We start from the raw sequence: 19,495 nt of genomic DNA, 5'->3' as shown, positions 1-19,495 counted from the left end.
TAAGTAAATATTTATATAATACTGTTGGCAGCTCAATAACTCCAGAAAGAGCACTTCAACTTGAAATAACAAATCTTCAATAAAAGACCTTCTCTGGATATCTTCCATGAGTAAGTGCTTAACAGATATCTGCTACGTAAGTCTATGAATAATGTCAAATTTGAGAAAAAGTTTATCAAATTGATAACAGCATATTGTGTATGAAATGGATGCAGGCTTACATTTTTTTTTAATATCAAAGAGGCTTTCGTAAACTTTATTTGGCTTTCAATTAAAACAGAGATTTCTAACTCAACAAGAACACAACAATTATAGCAATTGTCACACAGTAGTAGCTCAAAGAATTTCAAAGTCTTTAGTCTTCAAGTTCCAGGTAACAGCAATTTAGTTTGATTCCCTCCTTCACTGTGGAATTCTAAGAACTTGTCTGGTTCACTTAATCATCTTACTGGGGATCGTCCTTTCCTGCCATCCACTCAAATCCAGAATTCCTGAATTGTGGCACACAATATCTCAGTCATCTACAGAAGCATCTGGAAATTAGAAATTTTATCCAGAATCAGGGATAAAAAAAAAAAAAACTTCTTTTAAAAGATGTAATGAATCCTGGTGTTCACCACTAAAAAGATCCTCAAGTATAAAAATGTGCAATCTATGCTTCTTTTTAAAATAAAATCTTTTAAAGTTCAAAGAAAAAAATTCCTACCCTGACACAACAGCCACATAAGGAGCTGAAAGACCTGCTGTTTCCATTACAGACAACATGAGACTTTTAAACCACACCACTGAATGAAAGAAAATGGTGAGGCTTTCTAAACAGTACTCCTCAGCCCAGATGTGGAGACAGGCACAGCCCTCCATCCTCAACTGTATTCCCACCACCTTTGCAAAAGCCACCGAACATGTCTCTTAAATGCTGGATTTCAGCTCTTCATCATGCTGCTGTGAGAATCCCTTCTCTTTAAATTCTTTGTCACAGTCTGGGGAAATACTCTGGCCTTCTGTGGTATTGACAGCATCTGAGTCCAATCTTCTTCTTTTCTTCAGTTGGTGCAAATGGGATTTGGATTTTATATGTGCTGATAAGACAAAACCAAACAAACAAAAGCCTCATTAGGACATTTTAGAATTAATCCTAAAAGCAATCTAACTACATAATTTTTATTTTTAATAATAAATAACAGGATTGACAAATAAACTAGTATACCTGCTTAGCATTTTTTAAAGGAAAAATAATTTATATGGCCAGCTAGCTTACAAGTCAGAAAGAACTTCCATGTATCAAGTGCTAGGTGCATCATATCACTAACCCTCAGGACAATATTGCTTTTTAAAATTTTATTTTATTATTTTTGGGGATACTAGAGATTGAACCCAGGAGCACTTTACCACTGAGCTACAACCCTGGTCCTTTTTATTTTGTCTCAATAAGTTGCCAAGACTGACCTTGAACTTGGGAACCTCCTGCCTTAGCCTCCCAAGTCACCAGGATTACAGCAACCTTGCCCAGCTCTTGTGCTCATTTTACATAGAGGGAAACTGAAGTTCAGAGAGGTCTCACACTTTGTCCAAAGTCACACAACAGGTAAACTCTTTTGCTAGACCTCATTTTCCAGAATCATATCTCTATGGTATGGGGCTTCCTGTTACAAATATATTTCAACTCACAAGGCTAGAAATCCAAATCTTTGTCTATGCCTCACGCTGTAGCACCAAACATATCAGATGCCTCTCTCCCACTCCTGCCCAGCTCTACACATTGTCCCTCTTGGTCTGATATCCCTAGTCCTGGATCAAATAAGCCATTTGAAGGACTAACCCACAAGGCTTCCATTCTGTGAGCACACAATGCTCCAGAGAGATAGTAAGGGGTGCTGTCTCTGACCACCTCTTCTTTGAGTCCAGCAGTGAAGCTGAGCACACACTGTGGTATGATTCTATTGCTGACCTCTCACCCCTAAGACAGTTCTCACCTTCTGACTAACTCATATAATATGTCTCATTTTTCCTATCCTGTTTTTCTTCAAGGAAATGTCTCCTGGAAATGCCTAAAGTGAGGGACAACTTGATAAATTTATTTTATGCATAGTAAAAAAACATTACCCTTAAGGGCTTAGAAGCATGCATAAGTAAGAAAGAGGTTAGAAGTCAAAGAACAGTTTTTTGGGGGAGAAAAGTCAGCTTTGTTCTCCAGCTAGAGCCTAAGGCTAAATCTGGGCTCTGGACTGGCTCTCCATGGCAGCAGGAGATGGGAGCAAGGACTTGACAGATGGCACTATAGAAAGGCTTACACAGCTAAGCTCACAAAGGCTCACAAATGTTGCTTCTCTGAGGCTCCCCCTGAATGACATTCGACAAATCGAACCACTAAGTTTCCTTTATGAAACAATCAGTCACTCTCTTTCCCTTCCCCTTTCATCATTATAAACCAACGACAATCAAGGCTTCTTCTGCTGGCTAGGCAATCACAGCCATCCCCAGTCTCTGACAATGGAGTTCATTTTGCCAGTTACCAGTTAATAGACCTAATCATTCTATTGGTTGATATGAGGAGAAAAATCTACTTCTCTAAGAATCTAAGCAAAGCAGTATTCTGAACAGAAGGATTCCAGCCACTGGGTAAACTATAAGCCCCACTGTGCCTAAAAGAAGCTAGCCTTACATGTTTCTAGATTCAAAGCTTGGGGATGAATCCCCTAAGCTTTGACTAGATGACTACAGAAATTCACAGGAGAGTGATACAGAGGTGGAAGGTGATTATGGTGGGGCAAATCTAAGTTCTAAAGCTGAGATGCAGAGCCTTAGGGCAGGTAGCCTGGGGGTGGTAGTGTGCACTACCTTCTTCCTTCTTTATATACACTGTTAGTTTCTGTTCCGTCTTTCATCACAGTTGAGCCATTCTCACTAGCTCAACAAATTACCTTGAAAAGTACTGAAGAGATAACTATTTCTGAGGAATGTGCTCCAGAGAAGTAACTGCACTTCTGCTCCCTCCCAGCTATGCTTCTGCTTCTTCAGGTTCCTGGATGAGGTGACTTGATTCCCTTACAATCATGTCACCCCCACTGAGTTCTAAACATGAAAGGCCAAGAAATTTCTCTCAGGCAGGATTTTGAAGTCAAAGGAGCTCTAGAAAGTTAACTGCAGACCTCTGAGTAGCAATTACCTATTCCAGCTAGAGCTGGAGGGTGTAAAATATTCTTTTTATTTCAGAATGCAGAGACAACTCCCCAGATTGGGAAAGCTTCCAAGGAATTTTAAGCACAGGCTCTTAGAGGAATCTCGCTTTCCCTTTACAAATAAGCAGACCCCAGCATTCAACCTACCAAAGACCTTAAATTTTAAGGAAGGCAAGGTAACCCACCCTTACATATTTCTCCATGCCTTTCCCACACTCTACCTGCCCATTCACGGTCTCCAATGATGATTCGATCACAGAGATCACACATATGGTAACTTCTCTTATTCTCAGTTTCACTGAATGGCATCTTCATTGGAGCAACTGCAGGCTTGTGACCCTAAAAACAAGGAGGCAGAGAAGGGGAGAACAATCAATTCAGAGATTTGGGTATAGTTCTCTGATATTAAGGGAATGGGATTTTCCCAAGTTTCCTTTTTTTTACATCCAGTGGAGCAGGTAGGCTGTGAACAAATTTTATCAACAGCCTTTCTATTTTTTGATACAGGGGATTGAACCCAGGGGTGCTTAATCACTGAGTCACATCCCCAGCCCTTTTTATTTTTAATTTTGAGACAGGGTCTTGCTAAATTTCTTAGGGCCTCACTAAGTTGCTGAGAGTGGCTTTGAACTTGCAATCTTCCTGCCTCAGCCTCCTGAGCTGCTGGGATTACGGGCGTGTGCCACCGTGTCCACTTAGCAATAACCTTTCTAAATGTGAAAGTAGAAACACAATGACCAGGGATCTAAAAGCAGCCAGCCCTATCTGCTTTATTCCCTGAAAAAAGAGGTGTGTTCCCCAACATAGTAACAAAAATATCAGTGAAGGAAAATTACAATAAACTGTTCCATGATTAATAATCACCTGAATAAAACTTTGCACTATATCAAGAGCAGGTTCAAGAACAGATTCCTTCCACTTTGAGATATCAGACACCTCTAGGCCATATACTGGAGGGACACTGGGACCAGGTCCTAAAGATGACAAAGAAAAGTTGTGAGAGGTCATCCTCCAAGACCCAATCCATTCTGTCCTAGGACTCTACAACCCTCAAGAGTAACACACAGGGCCAAAGAAATAAACATTCTGTCCATACTACTCATCCTTATAAATATTAACCACAATCCAAGAAAGACCTATAAGGTTGGTGTTTTTATTTTGTTTTATTGTTTTGTGTACTGGAGATTGAACCAAGGAGTGCTTTACCACTAAGCTACATCCCCAACACTTTTTATTTATTTATTTTTTTTTTATATTTTGAGACAGGGTCTCATTAAGTTTTTGAAACTGGTCTCAAACTTGTAATCCCCTGCCTCAGCCTCCCAAGTCACTAGGATTACAGGTGTGCCACACCTGGCAAGATCTTGAAAGTTAACTAGTCTGCAGCTAGTAAGTCTGGTTACATATCCAGAGACTCAGGTGCAGAATCTAGCTAATCAGTAAAGAAATCAAAATGGAGTAACAGCTCTAGTGAACACTGTATGGGCTACAACATAAAGACAGCACACAATAGAAGGAAATAAAGAGTTTTACATGTCTGAGTTCCATGTCATCTTACAATTATGGCACTCTGTGGCAAGAGAGTTCTCAGCTTTCTTTGGGAGCAGACATTAGTCTCAGGGAAGACATATCCCTCTAGTAGCCTAGCATTCATGAAAATCCTTGATAGCATGCTGATGACCATGGGCTGGGAACAATAGTATGAGCCAGGAAGCTGCAGAATCTGGGAACTACAAACATGTCCTGGAATTAATCTAGATGACTCCCTTCTTTTAAGAGCCTATTCTAGAGGAGTATTCAAGAAATTCCCACTGGTAAATACTTCTGAATGGAGATGTGGCTGAAGATAGCAAGGAGTATAGCTGCAGGCATTTCACCCAAGAGCCATCCATGTAGCAGGACTTTAGTCTCTGTTTGCTGGTAGCTTCCTCAGTCTACAGACAAACTAAATTGCTTTCTGCAGGTAGGTGAAGTCAGTTGACTAAAGGCAAAGAGCATCACCCCAAGGACAAAAAAACATCAAAGGCATCAGAATGCCAACGTCTGGCAGGTGCTGGCCTTTTGATTGTGCCAACCACAAATAAGATTCTTTACAAACTAGACTGGGCTGCACCTGCCACCACACGGAAAGGTGAGACTGGGAGGGTGCAGGCGGCACCCACAGTACACCTGGCCTTGGCTAAGCTTTGCACCTGTTTCCAGGCCACTCTACATTTTCCTTTCTCCTCTAAGTCCTTTGTTGGGCTTCTGTGCCCTGTCTAAGCACCTTTCAACAAGTTCTCGGCTCCCAGCTGCTATTTCTGGCTTGGGTCCAAGGCCAAGCTGGGGTGGGGAAGTCCCTCTGGCTCCTTGCCAGAACCTTATCCCAGCAGACCAACCCTGACCAATCACACGTGGGTCCTGACTTACAGAGCAGCTGTGCCTTTCACTCTAGCACCAGGACTGTGCTGGCACATACACGAATGAGGAACAGGCATATGACACACTGTGCTATCAACCCCTCCCCTCAGGGATAGGGGAGTGACTCTGGCTTTACCACAGGAGGAAGTTCCAAATTATTACAAACAAGCCTTTTGTTACTCTTATTGTCAGACTTGGGAAGAGAAACTGCACTTGAAATTTGCAGTACTAAACTTAAACTTTAAATGACACAAAGACTTCCCCTCTATCATGACATGCAGGTAAAGAAGGATATGTAGAAGATAGCAATCCAGTGGTCTACAACATGGATCAGGTGTTTTATGTGTTCACAGAATACACACTAAGGAGCAGGGGTGAAGGTTTCAATGGGCCTTCCCTGTAACTGAAAGCAAAAGTCTACTGGCAAATAGTAAATAAAGGATGAATCAATAGTATATTTAAAAAGTATCCACAGATAAAAATGGAGTTTCATTTAAATTAATCTCCTTTTAGCTCAAAAGTACACAATTTCTTACCAAGGCCCAATACTAATGTTGTCTAGCTAACAGTATAACTAAAAGAAACAAAAGTGTAGATTTTAAAGTCAGTCCTGCATTCAATATCTACTATAGAGGATTTGAGGCAAGTTATTTAACTTCTTCAGGACTTCATTTTTTCATCTGTAAAAACCCCCACCTTTGAAAGTTCAATAATACATGTACATCACCAAGTTCAGTGCCAAAGACACAGTACAGAGTCAATGAATGAGAATTTTCTTCCTCTTCATTTAAGAGTTCTGCTCTACTAAAGTTTCAATTGAAACAACTTAAGCACCATGTCTGACTATAAAGAGGAGGCTGGAATAAGTGGTGAAGGTTTTGTCCCCACCCCATACTAGAGATTGAATCCAGGAACACTTCACCATTGAACTATATCCTCAGCCCTTTTAAAAACAGTTTTTTTTTAAAATTTTGAGACAGGTCTTGCTAAGCTGCCAAGGCTGGCTTCAAACTTGCAATCCTCTTGCATCAGTCTCCTGAGTAGCTGGATCACCGGTGAGCATCACCACACCCAGCAAGGTTTACTCATAATCATCTGGCCCAAGAACTATTTTAATTAGGAAAGCTCTTAACAGAATTCTGATTGCTCTTCAGGTGCAAAACTAAAGCTAAAATCAGCACCAAACACCAACTCTGCCAAAGAAGCTGCTGTCTTATACCTATTTGCAGCCAGTACCATCTGGTGAAGGGATAAAGAATACTCCTCAATGGAAACATATTATTTTTTTCCTGAGGTGTCACAAAAAATTATCCTTGAACAATCATTTATGTAATACATACTCTCCTAGGTCAGGTCCCAAATCTTAGAACAGGTCTGACACTAAATTTCACTTTCTGGGTGCTCAGAGTATACCTATATTCTATTAAAAATGTGGGCCCAGAGAATAAAGTTAAACATGAGACTTACTGCTCAAAAACCGGTTTTTAACCCATCGGTTTTGCTTCCGGGCATATCTCTTAGTTACTTGTTTCAGAGCCTCAATACCTGAAAGATATGGTAGGTACAGAAACATTTAGGTAAGTATATCTTTCCCCACCAAAAGGCAGGCCCTCCCAGCCCAGCAGCAGAGAAAATCAGCACACAGTTAGCTTTGAAGGATGATAATCTCAATTCTGAGCTGAAGGTAATTTGGGACTCTTCTAGCCTCAGCTCTTGCTCAGACCATACCAGCAGGGTAGACTGTCACCCAAGGATGTCCAAGACTAGTTAGATGGAGGAATTCACACCTTTCTTTAGAAGCTGGTTACTAGTCTCTGGTGTGCATTTTCCCTCAGTGATCAGGTACTCGTGAAATTCCTTGAAGCCAATTGATTGGAAGATACCATGTTGATAGTCCTGGCTGGGAACAGGAGAGCATCAGCAGATGAGCCATTGCCTCTGAAAGCTAGCAGGGGCCTTGGATGATCTAGTTGAGCTATTTCATTTCAGAGAACCATTTCATTTCATTTCATTTCATAGGAAACTGAGATCCTGAATAGTTCCTGACACTGAAGTTCTCCCTTCCCCTCCCCACTATCTCCCAAATTACTTCCTCGTATAGTAACTCCTTTGAATGTCTGAAAGATGAGAAAATTGCAACTGTAACAAGTACACCAAACCTCCTTTCAAAAAAACTTGCCAATTCCAAGGACAAAGGCTAAGAAACAAGTAGATCCAAAACCAGTATTACATCTATGGTCTTTCAACCATAGACAAGGGATGGAGAGTAAATCAGAGTAATAGCTAAATCCTCACCAATTTTCTGAAATGTTCTTCTGATTATAGCGTCTGTGAAAATCTCTTAGTTCCTCCAAGAGCCCAGCAGTAAGCATGTCATCCACTCTCTTATCCAAGCGCTCATCTAGAACTTGAATCAAATTAGTCCATGAACCAGCAATACATTGCAGGTAACTACTGTACACTTACATGATGAATGAACAGGCTGTTATGAAGAAGAAAATGTGTTCAAATGGAAGAAAGAATTCAGACTTCAAAGATTTTATAATAATTCATGTAATATTTACTCACACTTCAACAACTCCAAATAAAAGTAAAATAGCCAGAATGAATCACATATCTTCTCATTATATAAACCCAAAGCATAAAATTATAGATATTATGAAGGGTAAATATTATTGTATGAAATTTATATTCATTTTTTTAGAGGCAGGCAGCTGAGGGTCCCCTGGTTTATCTTTATTAGTTTTGGTCATTGTATTTGCTCATCTAACTTCATATTACTTTCCATTAAGAACCTCCCAGATGACTAGAGAATATCATCCTAAGTAAATAAACCAATTCCAAAAAACCAAAGGCTGAATGTTTTCTCTGACATGCAAATGCTAATTTCACAATAAGTGGGGTGGGGGGAGAATAAAAGTACTTTGGATTAGTAAAGGGAGATGAGGGGAAGGAAGGCAGAATGGAAATAGAAAAGACAATAGACTGAATCAGACATTACTATCCTATGTGCATAAATGATTACATGACGAATGTAATCCTACAACATGTATAAGCAGAAGAATGAGAAGTCAAAATACAAAATATATTCCACTATCATGTATAACTAATTACAACAAATTTTTAAAATTTTTTTTAATTAAAAAAAAAAAGGAATCCCCCAGATGACACCCTGGATAAGAATGCAGAACTTTAACACAAAATCATCCTAGGTATATCTTGAACTGAGACAGATAAAGGAGCAAGGAGTGAGAGGTCATAATCATTCAGATATGGTAGCCAATAACAGGTTTATCATGAATCAAATACTATTATTTTATGATAAATTATAGCACAGGCTTTTATTTACAAAAATGTCATTATTAAAAATTATCTTTTTCTATAAACTCAAAACTGAGAATAATTTAACAACAAATTTTCACCATTTCAGTTATGCTCTTCTAAATCTCTATCATTGCTAGTTCTTGGCTTGTAATAATAATAACCTTTCTTCTTCCTAAAAAGTTTTCATTTATTGAGGACTTAACCATGTGTACCAAGGCACATTCTGGGAACTTTGTATGTACTTTACTTATATGCTCCCTTATTTTGCAGTGTTGGGGACCAAACAAGCACCCTACCACTGAGCCATGCCCTCCCACAACATTAAATGTATTAATTCATATAATCCTCAATGGTGCTATAAGATATAAATATCTCCATTTTATAAGAGAACTGGGGCTCAGAAAGGTAAACCAACTTGTCTTAAAAACTCACATAGGTAGAAGGTGACAGAGCAAGAATGAGAAATGAGACAGTGTGCCTCACAGCCTGTGCTATTAATTACTATGTAACACTACCTATCCACATAATAATCTCATCTTCCGAGTCCTAGCTCATCAGCTACCTTTACAAATTGATCCCTGACTTCCCCTAGAAGAATGCTCATCATCCATCCTCTGTAGTTCCACAGCACTCTCTCTTATTCATCTCTGAAACCCAAGTACTACACAGAATATTTGGGTACACGACACTTCACTGATGCTTACTGAATGTTTGCTGGATGAATAAGTTACTACAATCACAGGGCATTATTATACTTTAGCAAGAAAAACACATCAGGCAAGCTAACTATCATATTATCCATTTTTTTAGGCCTACTACTTCTAGAATAATTAGAATTCCAGTCTCCAGTCAACCCTGAGGTCAGACCTTCTTCCAGAGGAAGCCTTCCTTCTTCTCTTTCTCCTTTGGACCTTCCCTGGTTGGCAGTTTATTTCCTCCTCCACCCATCCCCTCCTTTCTCACACTGGCATCTATCCTAGTACCAATGCTGCCCTTTCCTGCCTTTGTAAACAGACAGTTAGAAGAAGGGCATTGCATCTAAGTCAATGAGTTCAATCCCAGCACACATTAATAATGATAATAAACTTAATGGCTAATACTAGTTTAGTGCTTATTATGAGCCATTTGTAGTTCCAAGCATTTTATATACTATACAGTAACTTAGTTCTACCTCAGATAGTCTCTAGGACAAAGGGTTTTACCTGTTTGGTCAGCATAAAGCCAAAGGATGCAAGGGTTAGGAAACTTCAGAGGACCTCCAAGAGGACCACCACCTTCCTCTGCATGTTGCTGATGTAGAAATTCACTATGAGAGATTCCTGTTTCTTCAAACACTTGCAAGCTCCTAAAGTTGTTTCAAAGGAGATGAGGGAACCCATAAAAACAATTAGGAAATATTCATTCTCAAGTGAAACAAGGAGAAAAACCTGTATATAATAAAAAGCCTCACTTTCATTTGCACTGCATAAGTCCCCCAAAACAAGGTCCAGAGTTACTCTATTCCTATAGCTATGTGGAAAGAATTCTAAAGAAAATTCTAGGTAAATGAGAAATAATACTATTCTTCTACACATGCATTCTAAAATCAGTAAATAGGTTCAGAAACTACAGGTTTCTTATACATAAATAGAATGGGACTCACTCACTTTCATGTGAGCAGTAAAAGAGCTTATGTGGGACAGTTTGAACAAGCTAACAAGTCTGGTCTCGCTGGAGTGCCTTTCCCACAGTATAAAAGTATGCTGTATATCCAGCTCATCAACTTTCTTCTTAAATATGTCTAAAATTAATGAGGAATGCTCCTGCTAATCCAGTACTCTATTAGCACAAAGATCACTGAAGAAATCCACTTTAGTCTGGATCTACTATATTATGCAGCACAGGTAACTGAACTCCCAAATCTAGACTCCACCACTCTGGGTGATTGCAATTTATCAGCTTGAAAGTGATCCTTCCTTTCCTGACCCAATTCCACTTCCTGAAACCCAAACACAAGAGTAAAGACCCCTTGTCTTTCAGTATTAATGGTCAAAGAGGATCTATAAGAGGAAAAAAAATGTAACAGAGGGCTGGAGAGAAGCTCAGTGGTAGAGCCCTTGTCTGGCATGCACAAGGCCCTGAGTTTAATCCCAGAACACATAAAAAAAAGCAAAATGTAAAGAACACCACAATTATCTAGAGTTTAGACTATAAACTCAACCCTAAAGAAAAATAAAAAGTCCTTCAGACAAGTGTAATGGAGCATGCCTATAATCCCAGCTACTCGGAGACTAAGGCAGAAATACTGCAGATTCAAGTCCAGCCTGGGCAACTTAAACCATCTCAAAAAATTTTTAAAAAGGGTTAGGTGTGAAGCTAGCCCAGTGATAAAGCACTTTCTAGCATGTATGAGGGCTTGGGTTCAATCCTTATTACTGCCAAAAAAACAACCAAACAAAAAATCTGTCCTCCAATCCTCTCTAGAGGATAGACAATCTGGCACAGTGGCACATACCTATAACTCTGTCAATCAGGAAGCTGAAGCAGGAAAATAGCAAGTCTGAGGCCAGCCTAGGCAACTCAGCAAAGCCCTATCTCAAAATAAAAAAATTAACAGGGCTCAGGGTGTAATTCAGTGGCCAAGCATCCCTGGGGTTAATCCCTGGTACCACAAAAAAATAAAAACAAAAATAAATAAAGGAGAGATTCTAGAACTCTTCTTGGAAATTAGTAACCCCTAATATGGCACAACTCTCATTTCATTAATTAGGGGTTACTAATTTACCTCAGCAAATATAGAGAGGTGATAAGAAAGAAAAAACCGATTAGCCAAGGAGAGAATAATAAAAATCAAACTCATGTCATAAAAGAATTAAAAAAGAATATAAAATGAATGTTTACTTTTGTGTTACTGAGTTTTATAAAAATTGAAAGATTTCTACTAAAATGCTTAAAATACAATGTTTGGATACTGCAAAATATAAACTTTATTAATCTAGAACATGGCATTCTTATCAGGGTGATACTGCTTTCAAAGGGGTAAATAAAGCCAAGAGCGGTGGCCCACACCTGTAATCCCAGCAGTTTAGGAGTCTGAGAGCCCCAGCAAAGCGAGGTTCTAAACAACTCAGTGAGACCCTATCTCTAAATAAAATACAAAATAGGGCTGGGAATGTGGATCAATGGTTGAATGCCCCTGAGTTGAATCCCTGGTACCAATTTTAAAAGGCAATGGGGGAGGTAAATAAAACTTACAATGGTATGTGCCCCTCCAAGGACAACCCTACCTGAAAAGACCTTATTATTTGCGTGTATGGTGTGGGGGTACTCGCAATTGAACCCAGGGATACTCTACCACCAAGGTATATCCCTAGTCCTTTTTAAAGTTGCCCTGGGATTGTAGGCATGCACCATCACACCCAGCTTCAAGACCTTATTCTTAGTGTAAAGTTTCTTTCAGGTGGGAGGGGAGGAGTTTACAATTAGGAAAAAAGTTCTAAAAAGGTTTCTGGGGGGCAAAATAATGAAAAAAAGATTAAAAAAACACTGATCTAGAAAAATCATTTGAGTGGAAAACTTTATAACCGCCATCAACACCAATACAATATCAATATAATATTTAATCTGTATAACTACTCATATAGTATAGTAAGTCCTTCACTAGATGTTTCACTCTGTCAGATGTGGTAATTACTACCAACACTGCAGAAAAACAAAGCTAACAGATGAGGCTGCAATTCCAAATAACCTAAGAAACATGACCTTATGAGTTCATTCACTACCTCTGTTCCCTGCAAAAGAAAATCTCCATGTACAAAGGTGAGCTGAGCTATGAGACAGTTTATAAAATCCACCTCCCACTGGGAAAGCTGCTGGGGCAGAATTCAGCATTGCACAATCAATTATGAAACCCAAATCACAATGTAAACAGACTGCATGCCAGAAAAAATTTATATGAAAACTGTTATACAAGCAAAGATCAAATAGAAAATGAAGCAAGATTACATAGGCCCTAGGGGGAAATGATACTGTACTATGCATTTAAAATGTAACAACAAAGCAGGGTGCAAGTATTTATTGAGGGAGTTGGGCTGAGGCAGGAACTCAGGGCCTCCTAAACTGCTGAGCTGGAACAACACATCAATCTCCCCTAACTGCTATTACCAAGCCTCTCTGTCACCTAGGCAAACTGAACATCTTACTACCCTTCAACTCTAAAAAAATTCCAGGGCAGCAGGCCCAGTCTTTCTTACCTGGCCACTTTGCGCTTGTCATGTGGGTGTAACTTGGCAGCCATTTCTGGGTCTACCTGGCTTAGGCGTTTGTGGAGTACATAACCATCCTCCTTTTCAAGCTCCGCTTTTCGGTCAACCACTTTCTTAGTGCCCATCTCTTGGGACTATTAAATGAAGGTTTAGAGTAAATTTAATCAACAATTCAATAAACATTGAGAGAGCATATATGCCAGGCACTTTACTCAGTGTTAGGAATACAGAATAGAGATGAGTCAGATCTTACCATTGGTAAGAGAGATAGATCATAAACCCAAAATTCCAATACGCTATGGTAAGTGTTGTGAGACCACAGCAAACAAAGAGGAATGAGGGCTTATGGTGTAGGGAAATACTCATCTACCCTTGCTTTCTTGTCATAAGCACAAACAGGTACCAGAGCTACCACATCTATTTTAATATCCAGGAATCTAGCTCAAACAGCAGACTAGAATTGCCATCACATTACCATATGTAAAGTCTCACCCTACACAGTAGCATCTCCACAAGAAAGGCCGAGTTAGACATCTCTCAGTCACAGATACTGTGCTGCCAGCTAGGAAATGCTGAATCAGACTAATGGACTGTTTACTTACATGGAGATGCTAATTAATCCACAGAAGAACATTTTTCCCACCCACAGTCCTTGCCCTTAGGTCAGCCTTGAGGAGCACACTTCCAATATAAAGGTAGCATTTGCTTCAGAATATTAAGTAGGAAAATTACAGTTGTTGAGTACAAGAAATAAGCAAGAGTCAATTTTCTTCCCACTAAAACTAGCTGAGGAACTCATTTCCTCAGTGAGTTACAAGTGAACTAAACATACCTTGGTATTAACAAGAACTTTCCAGAGCAGAGACTCAATGTAATAATTGGTTCCTCCCACGACAATAGGAATTTTGTCTCGAGCAAATATATCTTCAATGTGAACATTAAGAAAGACATCACGATGTTTAATATTAAGAAGAGAATCCTGCCAGGTGCAGTGCACACCTGTAATTCTAGTTACTGGAAGGCTGAGGCAGAAGGATTGCAAGTTCAAGACCAGCCTTGTCAACTTAGAAAAGACCTGTCTCAAAACGAAAAATAAAAAGGACTGGGGATGTAGCTCAGTGGTTGAGTACACCTGGGTTCTATCCCCAGTACTGTTTGAAAAAAGAGAGAAGAGAGAGAGAGAGAGAAGTCTGACTCACTTGGTAAAGGGAGTATCAGCAAGAAAGCATATTTGTCTGCAAAGGTAGAAACCAAAATGAATTGATACCAGCCTGGAACATTTCCTTTAAGTTCAGAATAATTTCCAATTAGCTCTGGAGGTACTTGCATAAACCACATACAAATGTATGATGGTAATTCCTTCCAGTTCTCTTTCCTTCCACTTTATAGTGGAAGCTGCTCAGGAAGCCACCAAGGTGACATTCAGTGTGAGACTTTTGCCTTCTAAGAAAAAATATAACCTGGTTTCTGGTTTCTCTAAGCCATAGTTCTTAGCATGTTTTTACTATTATGTGGTAGCAATGAACATTTTAGCCACTCGATACCTCACCAGATAAACTGAAACAAATAGACAGACATCAACCTTCAGATTCCAGTTCTTGGGCAAGTTCTCAACATTGAACTTCAGGTTTCCCCTCTGTAAAATCCCCATGAGTTCTTATGAACATATATAATAATGTACGTATATAAAGCTGCTACAATGCCTGAAAAATAGTAAGCAGTCAAATTACATTAGTCACTATTGTTTTTATATCCCTGCTACTTTGGATTCTTTTAAAAATTTCTGTTGAACAGATAATTATCTGCTTTAACAGATTCTGAGAATTATTATTCTGAGAATAAATTATTTTGAAAATAATATAATAAAAAATAGACTTTTAGTATCCAGATAAGGAATCACGTACACATTGCTTCCCTTTGCCAGCCAATTGTGGGCACACAAATAGATGATCTCTTTTTACAGAAGCCAACTAATCCTTATAATGTTGGGGAGGCAAGGCACAGTAGCACACACCTAAAATCCTAGCAATTTGGGAGGATGAAGCAAAAGGACTGCAAGTTCAATACCAGCCTCAGCAACTTGGCAAGCTCCTATCTCAATAATAAAAAGGGATGGGGGCATAGCTCAGTGGAAGAGGACACCTGGGTTCAATTTCTAGTAAAGGAAAAAAAGAGGGATGGGAAGAGGGAAAGAGAGGGAGAGGTGGGAAAAGAGAGACAGAGACAGAGATAGACTGACAGGAAGACAGACAGATATTGGGGTGAGCTGGGATGGAGTGGGAAGAAAGATGTTTTCAATCAAGGATCACAAAGAAAAAAAACACTATTTATTTTATTTATTTATTTTTTTTTTTTTTGCAGTGCTGGAGATCAAGTCCAGGGCCTCACAACATGTTAGGCAAGCACTCTACCATCAAGCTATACCCCAACCCTTTATTTTTCTAAAAAGAAAAACAAATTCTCTATTCTCCCTTTAAGTATAGGGAACATATAATTACAGAGTAAAGCCAGGGGAAGCAGTCCACACCTGTAATCCCTGCTACTCAAAAGGCTGAGGCAGGAGGATTAAAAGTTCAAGGCCAGCCTCAGCAACTTAGTGAGACCATGTCTAAAAAATAAAAAGAGCTGGCGATGTACCTCAATGGTAAAGCACCCCTGGGTTCAATCCCTACCTAGTACTACTATTACTCTAATACTACTACTACTACTACTAGTACTACTACTACTACTACTAACAACAACAACAACAAAAATAACGGAGTAAAATAAAACTTCAATTATATAATATATAAGGGAAAGGGAACAAAGAAAAGAAAGGGAGAAACTGATAAGACTCCAGAAGGGGAGAGAACAGAAAAGAAGGAAGGAGATATAATTGAAAGTATTAGGTGGGAAAAGGGTTAACTTGTCTGCCTAAGTCATGAAACTACTGTAATTTGGGCAAAACTCTTCTCTCAGGGCCTCAGAACATTCACCTGTCAAATTAAGAAGGCTGACTGAAGATAGAGGTAGAATACTTGCCTAGGACCTGTCTGGATCCCCAGCACATCAAAAAAGAAGACTGACCGAATGGAATATTACTCAGCAATAAAAGAGAATAAAATCATGGCATTTGCAGGTAAATGAATGGAGCTAGAGAAGACAATGCTAAGTGAAGTTAGCCAATCCCCCAAAAAACAAATGCCGAATGTTTTCTCTGGTATAAAGTGACTGACTCATAGTAGGGTAGGGAGGCGGAACATGGGAGGAATAGATAAACTCTAGATAGGGCAGAGGGGTGGGAGGGGACAGGAGGAGGCAGGGGGTTAGCAATGATGGTGAAAGGTGATGAACATCATTATCCAAAGTATATGTATGAAGACATGAATTGGTGTGAACATACTTTATATACAGAGATATGAAAAATTGTGCTCTGTATATGTTATAAGAATTGTAATGGATTCCACTGTCATGTATTTAAAAAAGAAAATCAATTAAAAAAAAAAAAAAAAAGACTGACTGAGCCAGAGGGTTGTAGGTTGGGGTAGTTTCCAGCTATTCAGGAGGCTGAGGCCAAGAGGATCACTTGAGCCCAAGAGTTGAGGCTAGTCTGGGCAACACAATGAGACCCTATCACAAACAAAACCAAAAGACTGACTTTTTTTTAAGATACTTTCAGTCTGATGTTCTGAATTGAGGCATTTCCCAAAATTCATAAATCTAGCCTAAAAGTGATCTAATGAAGTCTTCACCTGTTGATTCCAAGTCCTTTAAAAATCTTAATTAGCTCTTCATTTTGTATCAGTTCTTTCTGAAAAAACCAAACTGTCTTATAGCAAAAACTTACATTTGGTAATGTATTAATTTGTAACCAGCTTTCATATACATTATCTCATCTGATATAATAGCCTTGTGAAGTACGTAGAGCAGGAATTATTATCTGCATTCTAATCTCTGCCCATTTGATTGGCAAAAAAAAAAAAAAAATTGCCTCATTATTTGATTTGCATGCCCCTGGTTAACAGCAAGGGTAAACCTTTTTCATGTTTATCACTATTTGTATTTCTTCCTTTGTGAATTATATATATGATGGGAATTAAAATATGTATATTATAACCTTTTCTGTTTTACAATTATTTTCCCCTAGGTTTACAGTCTGTTCTTTTTTTTTTTTTTGGTACCAGGGATTGAACCCAGGGGCACTTTACTGCTGAGCCACATCCCCAGCCCTTTTTATTTTGAGACAAGATCTCAATAAGTTGCTTAGGGCATTGCTAAATTGCTAAAGCTGGCTTTGAACTTATAGTCCTCCTGCCTCAATCTCCCAAACTGCTGGGATTACAGGCATGCACCACCATGCCTGGTGTGATCTGTTTTTAAATTATGTTTGTAGTGAGCTATTTTCCTTCTTTTTGAACTATAAAATATTCCATACATACAAAAGAATATATGTAACACATATAAATTATGAAGTCTAGTAATAAAACACTGACAAACCCAATGTAAGAAATGGAGTACTCCCAATTCCTTTGAAGTCTCCTATATATTCATTCCCATCCCAACCTCTACTTCTCTCAAAGGGAATCAACATTTTGAATTGCTCTGTTTTTTTAGTTTGTTTTTCATCATCCCTCACTTTTCTTATATTAGTACTGGTATGTATGTATCCCTGATATGTATGTATTGGTTAATTTGCTTATTTTGTAACCTTTATAGTATCATGCAATGACAGAAAGAGACATGTATCCTTCTGTGATTTCCACATTTATATTGTTTCTGAGATTCTTTCATGTTGATTGATTCATGTAGCTGCAATTTATTAAATTTCACTCTTTTATAAAGTACATAGCTCATATGAGTGAGTAAAGCAAATTTTATACATTCTTCTATAAATGGGAATTTGGGTATTTATTGTTTTTGCTATTAAGTGCAATACTGATATAATAAAATTTACCAAATACCTTCTGATATACTTGTGTCAAGAGTTTTTCAAGGGCATACACCTACATGTCTGGTTGATATACATTCTCATTAATACAAAGGTTTAATTCACATATTTAAACTAGTTATTTTCTTTTTAATGTATCAACGAAGCCCTTCCCTTCTTTTAAATCATTTAACTACTCAAATCAATCGTATATATTCCCATTTGTTTCAAAGTTTCATTATAAATACCTACATTTAACTTTAAAATTTATTTGGAACTTATTATATCACATGTAAAGCACCACATGTAATGAGAACCTGACTTGTTTTGTGGTACTGGGGATTGAATTCAGGGGTGCCCTAGCACTGAACTATGTCCCAAGCCTTATTTATTTATCTATTTATTCATTTATTTATGTATTTTCCGGTACGGGGGATTGAACCCAAGGTATCTTAACACTGAACTACATCTCCAACTCTTTCTTTTGAGTCAAGGTCTGGCTAAGTTGCCCATACTAGCCTTGAACTTGCAATCCTCCTGCCTCAGCTTCCTGAGTAGCTGGGATTACAGGTGTGAGCCACCATGCCCAGCATGACTTTATTTTTTTCCAAAACAATTAATTTCCAGGAACAATTATTAACTACCTCATTATTTCTTTATTGTTCTGAAATGAAACCTTGATTGTAAGATAAATATATACATTCATTTGAATCTGCAAATGGATTTTCTATTCTGTGGCATAAATTTATCTAGTATTATATAAATTCCATGCTATTATAATTATTATGCTTTTCTAATATGATTTAATATCTGACAGTTCAAATGTTAAAAGCAGTCTTATTTTAAAATATAGTCTCCTCATATTTTTTTCAAAATTTTCTGTTTTATCCAGAACTATTTTTTTCCAGTCCTCTCCTACTCCATAATCCCTTTGAAATTTTAATTTTCACCTCATATTTATAAATTAATTTTGTATCCCCACCTAAAGGATATACAAAAACTAAAGCTTGTGGGAGTTAAATAAACTTCACCCAATAAAGTTCAGGCAGTCAAAAGAGGTAGTTTTAGAACCAGAACATACATTTTCTGATTCCTAAATCAGTGTTCTTGTCATTAAAACAATTTTTCTCAAATTTTAATGTACTAATTCTTATTAAGAGTTACCTTGACCTCTTTATAATGCAAATACTGATATAGTAAGTATAGAATAAAACCAAAGATTCCGCATTTCTAACCATTTCCAAATGAATGCTGATGCTACAGTCTAAGGATAAGACTCTGAGGAGCAATAGCACTTTATCTTTCAATCCATACAGATCTGTGACATTAACTACTGATAGTGAGGTCTTGGGTGTGCCTGCTTGGAAGAAACTGCCACCAAAAGAAAAGCTCTTTCTTGGCTTAGACTTCTTTGCACCTCCAAGCCTAGCAGATGTCTTTCC

General features: G+C 38.3%; 1 protein-coding gene across 2 annotated transcripts in view; it reads right to left on the bottom strand.

Moving 5' to 3' along the window:
• Positions 1-213: 213 nt before the first annotated feature.
• Positions 214-19,495, bottom strand: part of TRIT1 (tRNA isopentenyltransferase 1) — a gene marked incomplete at its 5' end in the record, with an annotated part of 49,771 nt that continues 30,489 nt past the window's right edge. Inside the window, 9 exons of one of the 2 annotated variants that reach the window (XM_081307738.1) lie at positions 218-1,079; positions 3,401-3,518; positions 4,044-4,153; positions 7,047-7,124; positions 7,367-7,479; positions 7,875-7,986; positions 10,106-10,248; positions 13,136-13,281; positions 13,980-14,078. In XM_081307738.1, coding sequence (XP_081163864.1) covers positions 910-1,079; positions 3,401-3,518; positions 4,044-4,153; positions 7,047-7,124; positions 7,367-7,479; positions 7,875-7,986; positions 10,106-10,248; positions 13,136-13,281; positions 13,980-14,078 — 1,089 coding nt within the window. In that variant the 3' untranslated portion in view covers positions 218-909. Of the gene's footprint in view, positions 1,080-3,400; positions 3,519-4,043; positions 4,154-7,046; positions 7,125-7,366; positions 7,480-7,874; positions 7,987-10,105; positions 10,249-13,135; positions 13,282-13,979; positions 14,079-19,495 lie in introns of both variants that reach the window. The other variant, XM_081307739.1, reaches the window with a different exon arrangement.

Source organism: Spermophilus citellus (genome assembly GCF_964194105.1).
Source record: "Spermophilus citellus genome assembly, chromosome: 9".
Lineage (NCBI taxonomy): Eukaryota > Metazoa > Chordata > Mammalia > Rodentia > Sciuridae > Spermophilus > Spermophilus citellus.
Note: the sequence above shows the minus strand (reverse complement) of the source record. Positions and strands in the feature narration are given on the sequence as shown.